This window comes from Aedes aegypti, chromosome 2 (genome assembly GCF_002204515.2).
Source record: "Aedes aegypti strain LVP_AGWG chromosome 2, AaegL5.0 Primary Assembly, whole genome shotgun sequence".
Taxonomy (NCBI): Eukaryota; Metazoa; Arthropoda; class Insecta; order Diptera; family Culicidae; genus Aedes; species Aedes aegypti.
In genome coordinates, this window is record NC_035108.1 from 55,163,730 (window position 1) to 55,178,820 (window position 15,091).

General features: G+C 37.8%; 1 protein-coding gene across 1 annotated transcript in view; it reads left to right on the plus strand.

Moving 5' to 3' along the window:
* Positions 1-15,091, plus strand: part of LOC5566270 (3 beta-hydroxysteroid dehydrogenase/Delta 5-->4-isomerase) — an 80,246-nt gene that overhangs the window by 33,082 nt on the left and 32,073 nt on the right. Inside the window, exons 2-3 of the mRNA XM_001650614.2 lie at positions 13,580-13,687; positions 14,582-14,995. Of these exons, the coding sequence (XP_001650664.1) occupies positions 13,580-13,687; positions 14,582-14,995 (522 nt within the window). The remainder of the gene's footprint in view (positions 1-13,579; positions 13,688-14,581; positions 14,996-15,091) is intronic.

Consider the following 15,091-nt stretch of genomic DNA (forward strand, 5'->3'; position numbering starts at 1 on the left):
TTTACGGTAACAGTGCGCATCGTACCTTCGTGCTGTGCGTACACGAATTCTCTCTGCTCTTGGAAGTTTTCTTAAAAACTACCTAAAGTAATAAAACAGTACTTTTCAGTGCTACACAAACAGTACTTTTCAGTGCTAAAATTAAAAACGGTACTTTTCAGTGCTACTTAAACAGTACTTTTCAGTACTATTTTTTCTACTATTGATCCCTTTACGATCCTTGTTTGGACCCGTGCCTTCGATTTTTCGTTGGACCCGTTGGCGAAAGCTAGCGGTGGTAATCCTTTTTGGACACCGTCTTGGGAAAAAACCTCTCGAAGGTCACGTCTTTCTCGTTTATTAACTAAACATGGTATCAACAACAAACAAAAGGAAGGGTGAATCTCTGAATTCACTACTTCCTTCCAAAAAAGTGGGTTTTAAAACTGTCACTAATGGAAGAAAGGACGCTTCCCCAAAATGCGAAGTTTCTTCCAAGGGTGAAATGAATAATTGTATCGAAATGAGCAATCAGTTCGATGCTCTAGACAAATTTTCCGAACACCAAATCGAAGCAGCTTCTAGCCCAGGCTCTTTGATTCAAGTGAGGAAGCTCTTTGCCAAGTCACCTGGAGAGATCAAAAATGGAATAAATGATTTACTTGGATTTTCCCCAGTCCAAGTAATCATTATGAAAAAGAGAACCCAATCTGGCATTGTTTGGAAAGGGCTTTCTCAAGAATTTTATTTAGTTCACTTTAACAAAAAAAGAACTAAATAATATTAAAGCTTTAGAAAAGCTAAACTTATGTTCGATGTCCGTGTGACGTGGGAACATTTCCAGAAACCTGGAGGAAATTACCAGAACCCCACTCAGTGCCGTCGGTGCCAAAAGTGGGGTCATGGTACAAAAAATTGTCGCATGGATGCTAAATGCATGATTTGCGGAGCTTCTTCTCACGCTAAGGACGACTGTCCTGTGAAAGAAGATTCCAGAAAATTTGAATGCGCCAATTGCAAGGGCCCTCACAAAGCTAACTTTTGGGAATGCCCTTCACGCAAAAGAGTCGTTGAGGCTCGAGCCAGGCAGATGAAGGATAATATCCGTTACGATAACGGTCGTTTCCGGAATTTGCCTGGTAGAGTATCGAACAATGCTCATTTTTCAGTTAACGATCGCTTGTTTAGGAATCATACCCACCAAGAAGATCATAATCATGCTCATTCACAAACAAATTTTAATCTGTCGGGTAGCCGTTCGAATCTTCCAATTTCGAATGTATCTACCCACGGTAAATCTTTCGCCAATATCGTAGCAGGTAATTTGAACTCTTCCACTATTCGTTCCATGAGTACCCATTCTACTTGTTTCAAATCAAATGGAAAAAAACCCTACCGCCACAGGTATCTCCTACCCCGCTTCTTCGTCTACCAAAAATTCCAATGGGAAATCATCAGATGATATGTCTGCCTCTGATTTTAATTTTCTAACTGAACAATTGAATCTAATGATTGATGCAATGTTCAAAGCCACCACTATGACTGAAGCAGTCCAAGTTAGTGTAAAATTTACAAATCAAATTGTTATTGGATTACGTTTTTCTAATGGATCCAAATAATAATTTAAATATTTTAAATAGGAATGCTCGTTCTCTGAATGGTAAAGAGGACGAGCTGTTTAATTTTCTTACAGTTAATAACGTGCATCTAGCAGTTATTACCGAAACTTATTTAAAACCTTTAAATTTTTTTGTTTATCGCAATGATCGACTTGATGGTGCATGTGGGGGAGTTGCAATCATCATTCATAGGCGTATAAAACATCAACTGTTTTCGTCATTTGAAACTAAAGTTTTTGAAAATTTAGGTGTTTCTGTTGAAACACAGCTTGGTAAATATACTTCCATAGCTGCCTATTTGCCTTTTCAATGCTCTGCACAGCAAGTTAATTTGCTCCAAACTGACTTGCGTAAATTGACTCGCAATAAGTCAAAATTTTTTGTCATTGGTGACTTTAATGCCAAACATCGGTCATGGAATAATTCTCAAAGTAATTCCAACGGCAGAATTTTATTTGATGAGTGCTCTTCAGGATATTTCTCAATTCAATACCCTGATAGCCCTACATGTCTTATTTTAAATTTAAATTTGAATCCGTGATTATAGACGATGATCCGTCTTAAAAACGTGAGGAGAAGGCAATTTCAACGCACTCGTGATCCTGCTATGAAAATTATATGGCAGGATTTGCAGAAAGAAATCAAGAAACGTTTTGCAGATTTAAGCAACAAAAATTTTGAAAATAAAATTTCTCAATTTGATGCTGGCTCTAAGCCCTTTTGGAAATTATCTAAAATCTCGAAAAAAAACCTCAGAAGACAATGAAAGAGGAAAACAAATTATTACTAATTAATTGCGAAAAAGCTCAAAAACTTGCTATGCAGTTTGAAAGTGCGCACAATTTTAATTTAGGACTTACTAGTCCAATTGAAAATCAAGTTTCTCAGGAGTTCGAAAATATTCTCAATCAAGAGAACGTTTTCGAAAATGCCTGGGAGACTGATTTGGAAGAAGTGAGAACTATTATTAAAAAATTCAAAAATATGAAAGCTCCTGGCGATGATGGAATTTTCGACATCCTCATCAAGAAACTTCCAGAAAGTAGCTCATCATTTTTAGTTGATATATTTAACAAATGTTTTCAATTAGCATATTTTCCTGACAAATGGAAAAATGCTAAGGTTGTTCCAATTTTAAAACCAGACAAAAATCCTGCAGAAGCTTCTAGCTATCGTCCAATCAGTTTGCTTTCCTACATCAGTAAACTTTTTGAAAAGGTTATTTTGAACAGAATGATGGCCCACATCAACGAAAATTCAATTTTTGCCAATGAACAGTTCGGATTCCGCCATGGACATTCGACCACTCATCAACTTTTACGTGTAACAAATTTGATCCGTTCCAACAAATCTGAAGGCTATTCTACTGGTCTTGCTCTTCTAGGCATAGAAAAAGCATTCAACAGTGTTTGGCATGAAGGTTTGATCGTAAAATTAAAAAACTTTAATTTTGCAACAAAAATTGTTAGAATAATTCAAAGTTATCTGTCAAATCGTACACTTCAGGTTAATTATCAGAACTCCAGATCTGAAAGACTTCCTGTAAGAGCTGGTGTTCCCCAAGGCAGCATTTGGGACCAATAGTATACAATATTTTCACATCTGACTTACCTGAGTTACCTCAGGGATGTCAAAAATCTTTGTTTGCGGATGACACAGGCCTCTCCGCCAAAGGACGAAGCCTGCGTGTCATCTGTAGTCGTTTGCAAAAAAGTTTGGATATTTTTTCTTCATACTTGCAAAAATGGAAGATTTCATCTAATACATTAATGAATGTTTGCCCTTTACTGGCATATACCAGATTTGCTAGTATGTCCGAAACATAGTTTTGGGAACTTGAAATCAGAAGACACAGTGTGTTTGTTTGACAAATTGAGACATGAATTTGCGAAAAAATACGCGTTCTAGTGAGACTCGAACTCACGACTCCGTGTACGCTAGACCGGCGCTTTAACCAACTAAGCTACAGAACACCTTATGATTCTGCGGAATAGAAAGCCAAACTGAATCCGAGTACTAACTATGAACACATCTCTTTTCGCAAATCCATGTCTCTTTCGGACTTAGATGCCAAACCCCCACCACGCAGCAAATCTGGTATATGCCAGTAAAGGGCAAACATTCATTAATGTATCCCGAGTTGCGTCCTCCTGGCGCAGTTGGTCGTAGTGCGTGCGACCGCACTGAGAGCTCAACGCATACTGAATTTCGTGCCGAAAGTGTTCGGCTTATAGGTATGCGGCTGTAGAGCGTAAGAACTCAGCATCCATAAACAATTCGCTCTCACTTGCGATCGGGAGATACAAACGTGAGCGTGGTGGGGGTTTGGCATCTAAGTCCGAAAGAGACATGGATTTGCGAAAAGAGATGTGTTCATAGTTAGTACTCGGATTCAGTTTGGCTTTCTATTCCGCAGAATCATAAGGTGTTCTGTAGCTTAGTTGGTTAAAGCGCCGGTCTAGCGTACACGGAGTCGTGAGTTCGAGTCTCACTAGAACGCGTATTTTTTCGCAAATTCATGTCTCAATTTGTCAAACAAACACACTGTGTCTTCTGATTTCAAGTTCCCAAAACTATTTCTCCTAATGCTTTCAAAACTCAACTAATAATATTCCCACATAAACCAAAAGCTCTTTATTTGAAACCTTCAAAGAGACATGTTGTCACGATGAGAGGGGTTCCAATAAATTGGTCAGATGAAGTTAAGTATCTAGGGCTCATGCTAGATAAGAATTTAACTTTCAAAAATCACATTGAGGACATTCAAGCCAAATGTAATAAATATGTAAAATGTCTCTATCCCCTTATTAATAGAAAATCAAAGCTTTGTCTTAAAAACAAGCTTTTGATATTCAAACAAATTTTCAGGCCAGCCATGTTGTATGCTGTACCAATATGGACTAGCTGTTGTAATACCAGGAAGAAAGCCCTCCAGAGAATTCAAAATGAAATTTTGAAAATGATTCTGAGGCTTCCTCCCTGGTATAGTACCAATGAGTTACATACACAGCTAAAAATATGTTGTAAAATTAAGTTTATTTTCATGCACATATTTGGAGCATCAAAATAAGCCTAAATTTAAACGACCAATCCATTATATTTCAATCGAATTCACTTTAAATTTACACGATCATGTAATATTCAACCATTTTTAGTTGAAAATTGAATGTATATTCATTTAAATTTACATGATGCTGTAACAACACACGAATTTGATTTATTTTTACAGTAGACTTCAGTTTACATCACATTGAAAATTAAATATTTTTTCTGTGTAGAATATCCAATGTTGATACATTGGAACAAATGTCAAATAAAATAATCAATAATTTCAGGCAAAAATCGTTACAATCTTCTATTGCCACGATTAATGCGTTATATGTTTAGGTTAAGTTAGGTTAAGTATATTAAAAAAGTTTTTTTCTCTTATAAGCAGGTGAAATCAACTCACCTGTAAAAAATCTGAACTGCTACGGCAAATGAAATGTAATATATTATTAACAAAATGTTAATAAAATCTTAGATTTGTTTTACCAAATTAGGATGATAGCGTTGTCTAATAACACAGAACACCTAGATATAAGAAATAATGAATGTAATGTTTGGAATGATACTACTGAAGAAATTAAAAAAAAAGCAGCATGGTAACCATGAAATTTTGTTTTCAGTATGGTTCCATGAGTCGATATCGAGTCATTGCTGATGACTCGTAGGTGAAATTCTATTTAATTTCTGGTTGAATGCATTTCAAGATAATTTGGCAGATCCTTGGCTCTAACTTATCTTGTTCCATAATTATTTTGGCGTATTCCTCCAATGATATATTGCGGACTATTGATAAAATCTTCAAATGATTTCTAGTGATATCTTTGGCAGAATATGGGACTATGGTGTACTCTCAAAAATTCTCAAGGAATCAATCAGGACATAATTAAATATAGATGTTGAGGATGATTTTTCAAAAATTCGAATATTAAATTAGTTTTTTTGATGAATATTTTGCCATCGACCGGTGAGGTACGAGGCAAAGCCAAATTTTCTAAATGATTTCAGACATTTGGCAAGATCTGATTTTAAAAAAAAGTTATCTAAAAAGTTTATAATGACGCAATTGTATATAATTGAGCTGAAGGCATTTTTTTTAATTCAACATCAGATCAACCTTTGTAGCAAGCTTGTTAATTTTCTTCAAAAACGGGGGGAGGGGTTTAACGGCCATCCTCTGCTCCCCTCTGGCTACGCTAATGTGCGCAAGTTGTTCTGAATCCTATAATCGTTATTTAGGTGGAAAATGTGATGAAGTAGTAGCAAGCTCTATCGTGTTATTGTATAAAACAAGACTTTATAAAAAAAATTGAGGACCCAATTGCTTCGCAATATATTATAAAAACTTTGCCCGTATCCAAGAATTATGTGTGAATTTTATTCAAGAATACAAAGTTTCTAAAATGGTTCAAGAATGCTTTGGTTGAAAATACTTGCCTTTGATGAGACGAACAGAAATCACAAAAAATGTTGAGCTGTACTGAAGCTAAATCCAGTGTTGACCAGACTCATTTCCCCGAAATTCGAATTGTGAAGCCATGAACTGTGCGTTGTATTCCTGAGATGGAGGGGGAGGTGGGCTTGAGTGTTGCACATGGGATCCGACAGTTTCGATCTCGGTGGGCCGCAATTCAAGTTTCGGTGAAATGATTCGCACTCACTCACTCACTCATTTCATTTCACCGAAACTTGAATTGTGGCTCTCTGGGATCAAAATTGATCGATTTTGTGTGCAGTACTCAAGCTTAACCATCTGCTTTTCTATCTTAGGAGGATAGAGCATGGTTGTAGTAGTTCGTGGCTTCGTAGTTCGGAAAATGTTATTTTCGGGGAAATGCGTCTGAACAACACTGGCTAAATCTTTAAGAGCATTTCACATTTGTTTCCAGATCAAGTTAAATTACTAGTAAATGTTGTTATAGAAGGCGTTACAACCATTCTTTTATAAGGCTTCTGATAGGATAAAATATTTTGATTAAACCTAGGTAGCCCAAAGCAAATAAAGGATTGTTTTGACTATCTAATAATAACATGAATAAATACAAATTGAATTGTTACTTGGGAAAGTTAAAAATATGATTGGTGTATAAAAGAAGACGCCAAAGGCGAAAAATCACAGAGCACCCTGCAATACGCAACCATTAATTTAAGTGGACTTCGTAGCCATGCGGTTAGCGGCGTCAGTCGTTTCGGCGTATTGAGCTACGGAGTGTGGGTTCGATTCCCGCCCCAGTCGGAGAAAACTTTTCGTCAAACGAAAAATTCTTCACTGGTCCATTGGTCGTTCCGTGTGTCCGTTGTCTAATGTTAGTTAAGTTCAGTCTGTGCAGCCTATGGCTGAAGACGGTGTAAATTGTCTGTTATTTTTTTTTTTAATTTCTTCATTAGTATCATTCCAAAAATTACATTCATTATTTCTTATATCTTGGTGTTCTATGTTATTGGACAACACTATCCTAATTTGGTAAAAAAAAAATCTAAGATTTTATTAACATTTTGTTAACAACATATTACATTTCATTTGCCGTAGCAGTTCAGATTTTTTACAGGTGAGTTGATTTCACCTGCTTATAAGAGAAAAAAAAACGTGTTCAATATACTTAACCTAACTTAACCTAAACATATAACGCGTTAATCGTGGCAATAGAAGATTGTAACGATTTTTGCCTGAAATTATTGATTATTTTATTTGACATTTGTTCCAATGTTTCAACATTGGATATTCTATTTAACTTATTGGTACTACACCAGGGAGGAAGCTTCAGAATCATTTTCAAAATTTTATTTTGAATTCCCTGCAGAGCTTTCTTCCTGGTATTACAACAGCTAGTCCATATTGGTACAGCATACAACATGGCTGGCCTGAAAATTTGTTTGAATATCAAAAGCTTGTTCTTAAGACAAAGTTTTGATTTTCTATTAATAAGGGGATAGAGACATTTTACATATTTATTACATTTGGCTTGAATGCCCTCAATGTGATTTTTGAAAGTTAAATTCTTATCTAGCATGAGCCCTAGATACTTAACTTCATCTGACCAATTTATTGGAACCCCTCTCATCGTGACAACATGTCTACTTGAAGGTTTCAAATGAAGAGCTTTTGATTTATCCAAACTTTTTTGCAATCGACTACAGATGACACGCAGGCTTCTTCCTTTGGCGGAGAGGCCTGTGTCATCCGCAAACAAAGTTTTTTGACATCCCTGAGGTAACTCAGGTAAGTCAGATGTGAAAATATTGTATAATATTGGTCCCAAGATGCTGCCTTGGGGAACACCAGCTCTTACAGGAAGTCTTTCAGATCTGGAGTTCTGATAATTAACCTGAAGTGTTCGATTTGTCAGATAACTTTGAATTATTCTAACAATGTATGTTGGAAAATTAAAGTTTTTCAATTTTACAGTCAAACCTTCATGCCAACCACTGTCGAATGCTTTTTCTATGTCTAGAAGAGCAAGACCAGTAGAGTAGCCCTCAGTTTTGTTGGAACGGATTAAATTTGTTACACGTAAAAGTTGATGAGTGGTCGAATGTTCATGGCGGAATCCGAACTGTTCATTGGCAAAAATTGAATTTTCGTTGATGTGGGCCATCATTTTGTTCAAAATAACCTCTTCAATAAGTTTACTGATGGAAGAAAGCAAACTGATTGGACGATAGCTAGAAGCTTCTGCAGGATTTTTGTCTGGTTTTAAAATTGGAACAACCTTAGCATTTTTCCATTTGTCAGGAAAGTATGCTAATTGAAAACATTTGTTAAATATGTCAACTAAAAATGATAAGCTACTTTCTGGATGTTTCTTGATGAGGATGTAAAAAATTCCATCATCGCCAGGACCTTTCATATTTTTGATTTTTTTAATAATAGTTCACACTTCTTCCAAATCAGTCTCCCAGGCATTTTCGAAAACGTTCTCTTGATTGAGAATATTTCCGAAGTCCTGAGTAACTTGATGTTCAATTGGACTAATAAGTCCTAAATCAAAATTGCGCGCACTTTCAAACTGCATAGCAAGTTTTTGAGCTTTTTCGCAATTAGTTAGTAATAATTTGTTTTCCTCTTTCAATGCCGGTATTGGCTTCTGAGGGTTTTTCAAGATTTTAGATAATTTCCAAAAAAGCATAGAGCGAGGGTCCAATTGAGAAATTTTATTTTCAAAACTTTTGTTTCTTAAATCTGCAAAACGTTTCATGATTTCTTTCTGCAAATCCTGCCATATAATTTTCATAGCAGGATCACGAGTGCGTTGAAATTGCCTTCTCCTCACGTTTTTAAGACGGATCAAGAGTTTAAGATCATCGTCTATAATCACGGATTCAAATTTTACTTTACATTTTGGAATTGCAATGCTCCTGGCTTCAACAATGGAATTTGTTAACGTTTCAAGAGCATTGTCAATATCAAGTTTAGTTCCTAAAGAAATGTTAACATCAAAATTACAGTCAAAATACGTTTCATATATATTCCAGTCGGCTCGTAAATAATTAAAATTGGAGCTGATAGGATTGAGAATCGCTTCATGGGATATTTGAAATGTAACAGGAACATGATCAGAATCAAAATCAGCATGAGTAACTGATTGGCTACAAAGATGACTAGAGTCGGTTAAGACCAAGTAGATGGATTACTAGAAGAGGAAAAACATGTAGGGCTATCAGGATATTGAATTGAGAAATATCCTAAAGAGCACTCATCAAATAAAATTCTGCCGTAGGAATTACTTTGAGGATTATTCCATGACCGATGTTTGGCATTAAAGTCACCAATGACAAAAAAAATTGACTTAAAACGAGTCAATTTTCGCAAGTCAGTTTGGAGCAAATTAACTTGCTGTCCAGAGCATTGAAAAGGCAAATAGGCAGCTATGAAAGTATATTTACCAAGCTGTGTTTCAACAGAAACACCTAAAGTTTCAAAAACTTTAGTTTCAAATGACGAAAACAGTTGATGTTTTATACGCCTATGAATGATGATTGCAACTCCCCCATATGCCCCATCAAGTCGATCATTACGATAAACAAAAAAGTTAGGATCTTTTTAGTTTGGATCCAGGTTTTAAATAAGTTTTGGTAATAACTGCTATATGCGCGTTATTAGCTGTAAAAAAATTAAACAGCTCGTCCTCTTTACCATTCAGAGAACGAGCATTCAAATTTAAAATATTTAAATTATTATTTGGATCCATAAGAAAAACGTAATCCAATAACAATTTGATTTGTAAATTTTACACCTACTTGGACTGCTTCAGTCATAGTGGTGGCTTTGAACATTGCATCAATCATTAGATTCAATTGTTCGATTAGAAAATTAAAATCAGAGGCAGACATATCACTTGAAGTGGGTACATCTGATGATTTCCCATTGGAATTTTTGGTAGACGAAGAAGCGGAGTATGAGTTACCTGTGGCGGTAGGGTTTTTTTCCATTTGATTTGAAACAAGTAGAATGGGTACTCATGGAACGAATAGGGGAGGAGTTCAAATTACCTGCTACGATATCGGCAAAGGATTTTCCGTGGGTAGATACATTCGAAATTGAAAGATTCGAACGGCTACCCGACGGGTTAAAATTAGTTTGTGAATGAACACACGCAAATAAAACCGTTCCTAAAAATGAGCACTATCAGTAATGAACTCTGGAACAAGCTGATTTTCGCTTTACGAAAATACACCATGAATAGAAATCACGGATCTAGGAACTAAGTTCCACAAATCGTGCGTAACGCCTGCTCACTGATCACTGACAGCTCAGAGAAATCATGGAAACGTGATATTTGTTCTGGTTAACGAGAACTCCTTTCACGTATACAAGAACACTGTGCGCGTTCTGTATATCTGCGATTATAATGACAACTTTAAAAACCCCATCATTTGGCCCACTTTCTCAAGAAAAGTTTTGGGGTATTTTCTTCCGAAATAAGAGAAGCTATTGTATGTTTTCATTAAGGCAACAGACCAGTAAATTCACAAGTTGCACATCTGAAAACCTCCCCGAAAACTGCAAATTTTGGTTGAGCTGCAGAAGAAAAACTCCCATCGTTCGCCCCGTTGTAGAAGCAGCTACGCTCTCGAGGAAAAATATCGGCTATCAGTTGCATATTCAGTCCATTTAAGCAGCAGGCTTCATTTTTAGCAGGAGCAACGTCGGGATAGGCGATCAATTCAATTAAAATTAACTTGCAACTAAACAATCTGCTGGAAAACAAAAAGATTTTGCCAGAAAATGAATGGTGTCTTCGCTCTCGAGTCTGTTTTGTTGAGTGCTACTGCGCATGCGTTATTATTGGCAGCGCGCGTGAACAGAGTTCGCGCTAGCTGGAACCAAATCACAAATATAAATTTAGAGGTTTTCAATATCGTGATTTCAGAATCATGGTATTGGAAGCGTTACGATCCGAAGATGCCAGTTTGGAGCCAAGAAGTTTGTTCTCAAACCAGTGAAAAAGTTCATGGAAATGAGATCTGCTAAATCACGCTTACGGGAACTAAATCACGATTCGGCATACGTAGTCCGTTCCGTTTCGTATGACATTTTGTTCACGTATATCGGAACGGATTTATTTGCGTGCATGATTATGATCTTCCTGGTGGGTATGATTCCTAATCAAGCGATCGTTAACTGAAAAATGAGCATTGTTCGATACTCTACCAGGCTAATTCCGGAAACGACCGTTATCGTAACGGATATTATCTTTCATCTGCTTGGCACGAGCCTCAATGACTCTTTTGCGTGGAGGGCAATTCCAAAAATTGGATTTATGATTAGTCCCGCAATTACAGCATATGAACTTGGTGGTATCTTCCTTCACTGGACAGACGTCCTTGGCGTGAGAAGAAGCTCCGCAAATCATGCATTTAGCATCCATGCGACAATTTTTTGTACCATGACCCCACTTTTGGCACCGACGGCACTGAGTGGGGTTCTGGTAATTTCCTCCAGGTTTCTGGAAATGTTCCCACGTCACAAGGACATTGAACATAAGTTTTGCTTTTTCTGAAGCTTCAATATTATTTAGATCTTTTTTGTTAAAGTGAACTAAATAATATTCTTGAGAAAGCCCTTTCCGAACAATTCCAGATTGGGTTCTCTTTTTCATAATGATTACTTGGACTGGGGAAAATCCAAGTGAATCATTTATTCCATTTTTGATCTCTTCAGGAGACTTATAGTCACTTGAGAGACCTTTCAAGACGACTTTGAACAAACGTTCAGTTTTGTCGTCATAAGTAAAAAATTTGTGCTTCTTCTCTTCAAGATGTCTGAGAAGAAGTTCACGATCTTTAAGAGTTTCCGGCAAAACGCGACAGTCTCCTTTCTTTGCGATTTGGAAGGAAACCTTGATTCCCCTAATGGAGTTCAAGATCTCCTGCCTAAATCCCCCAAATTCGGAACAACTGACCACGATAGGCGGCACTCTTTGCTTCCTCACATGAATCAAAGAGCCTGGGCTAGAGGCTGCTTCGATTTGGTGTTCGGAAAATTTGTCTAGAGCATCGAACTGATTGCTCATTTTGATACAATTATTCATTTCACTCTTGGAAGAAAGTTCACATTCCGGAGAAACGTCCTCTCTTCCATTCTTGACACGTGTAGTGACAGTTTTAAAACCCACTTTTTTGGAAGGAAGTAGTGAATTCAGAGATTCACCCTTCCTTTTGTTAGTTGTTGATACCATGTTTAGTTAATAAACGAGAAAGACGTGACCTTCGAGAGGTTTTTTTCCCAAGACGGTGTCCAAGAAGGATTACCACCGCTAGCTTTCGCCAACGGGTCCAACGAAAAATCGAAGGCACGGGTCCAAACAAGGATCGTAAAGGGATCAATAGTAGAAAAAATAGTACTGAAAAGTACTGTTTTAGTAGCACTGAAAAGTATCGTTTTTAATTTTAGCACTGAAAAGTACTGTTGATGTAGCACTGAAAAGTACTGTTTTATTGCTTTAGGTAGTTTTTAAGAAAACTTCCAAGAGCAGAGAGAATTCGTGTACGCACAACACGAAGGTACGATGCGCACTCTGCCTTTTATTAATTTAAGTTAAGTAACGACATATCCATAATTTCACCCTTATTTAGCTTCAGCATCAGGCTGAAGAAAAGCAGCCGATTTTCTCACATAAACTCTAGATCCCCTGTACCATTGCTCTGGATAGCTCAGAAAAGCCACAATACTGTGGAGGGGACCCTGGTAGTCCACAGACTTCATATGCGATAGCGATTAGGTTTTATTCAAACCCACCTAACCGTTCCTTCCTAGGTACGTTAAGTATGAAAACTGCATCTCATCATGAATTAGGGGTCACCTGTAAGATGGGCTTTCACCGCTGTAACAGCCGCGATTCGTAGTGTTATTCTCAGCCTATTGAAACAACTGACAATACTCAGCAATGTAGGCTGATCGTGAAAAGGCAGTAAATATTGATGATTAACACCTGACGTGCCCAAGTAGCCAGCAAATTACCGGCACGTGTTGGATGGCAAATATTTCTGGGTCGACACTTGAAGCTGGATCAATATTAGTGATGATTCGTTAGATTTCTGCATACTGAAGCTTATGTTCAAATAGTTTGCTTTACTACAAGTTTTTTTTTCAAAAGATCCAAACGCAATGGTGCTACTATAGTAAAGAACATGTTGGAGTGAGAACTCTCAGTAAGTCGTCGTGTAATATTTTCGCTCGAATTTTCACCCAACAAAAATCTTGAAACCCTGATTCCATCATCCAGATTCCGGTCACGATTCTCTGGTGCGAAAAACCGCACAAGAACGTATCCTTTTTCCGATGAAGGATTGTCTCCTTTCTGCCCACTTTTTGTTTGCCCGGCCAACCTATTTGTAACCAGTTTTCACTTCCTCCTCCTCTTGATAGCCATTTTTCCCCTCCCGGACGACAGCACTAAGTGGCAATTATTGACCTTCTGTCGTATTCCTTTCAGGTGGCGCCGGGTTCCTCGGTCAACATTTGATCAGAACCCTGCAGGAACGTGACCCCAAGGTGCGCGAGATTCGTGTCGTCGATTTGAAGCCATACGAAAATATACTCGGTAAGTACACAGTTCGAACGAAACGTGTAAATTTCTGAGACATATAATGCACATAATTGGAGCGTGGAAAATCATGGATGTTTACATGATATGTCATGTAAACTTAAATTATATGTCATGTAATCCAGCAGAATCCTGAGTGGTTACATGACATATAACACATTTTTACATGATTTAAGACTTAAATTTACATGACTTCAAGTTTACATCGCATAAGTGAAGTTTACATTACGTGTAATCTTCATTATTTTTAACTGTGTATGGCCCAACCGGCAGCAGCCAAACCAACATCGAACCACATCAAGCGACTAACCAATGATGATGACGGCGAAGACGACGCGTGTATGATGGAGTATTACAGTAACCACCCAAATAAAGTGTCCACTTGCTTTTTATCACGCAAATTGGTGAAAATCGTACGTCAAAGCAGAATTTTTTTGCGGTAAAATGTTTCTGCTACATTGTTAACATACGCGCAACAGACGAAACGAACACTAAGGCAAAAATACTTAGGCTTACCATTAATCACGATATATAGGGAGCCGGATCCTATTTTTGGCACTTTTGATTCACTTCGGCAGTAAGGTTTTTTGAAAGCTATAGAGCTCATATTTGGCCACAATATGCGTCGTACTGAAGTGCTTTTAGTGCAAAGTTTCAGACAATTCGGCCGATAACACCCCCCCCCCCCCCATGCCAAAGTGAATCATGGAAGTGATTCTGCACCCTATATGATTGCATATGGGATCATAAGTTTCATAAGTGAGATCTGTGAATTGTTTATGAATTAGTGTATGATTTTCACAATTTCGCGTGATTCCAAGCAAGTGATAACTTTATTTTGGCAATGACTGTATATATTGGATGTCATTTCTCTTCTCACCACCCCCTCAGGTCACATCGACACCCACCGGGTCGTCTCGTACGTGGGTGACATTTGCCAACCGTCCAAGATTGAGTCCGCATTCGAGGGTGTCGACTGCGTGTTTCACATGGCGGCGTACATCAACTTTGACTTCCCGCCCAACCACCAGGAGCTGCAGCGGGTTAACGTCGACGGGACGCAGATGGTGATTGACCTGTGCCGGAAGTACAACGTGCCCAGATTGGTGTTTACCAGCGATTGTCTGATCCACATGACTCCGTACATGGGCCGGGCCAACTTCACGATTGTTTGCAACCAAACCGAACCGAAGACCAAAGTGCCGGCCAAGGAGAGCGAGTTTCAGATTCCGGGCTACGCATCGTCCAAGTTCCGGGCGGAAAACTTGGTCCTGGCGGCGAACGATACTCCCACGGCCAATGGAGGTAAGTTTTTTTTCGTGCGCAAATTTATTTTACGAAACAATTATTTCGGAGTAGTGGTTATTTAAATATCAGTTCTTAGTGGGCGTAAATCTACGG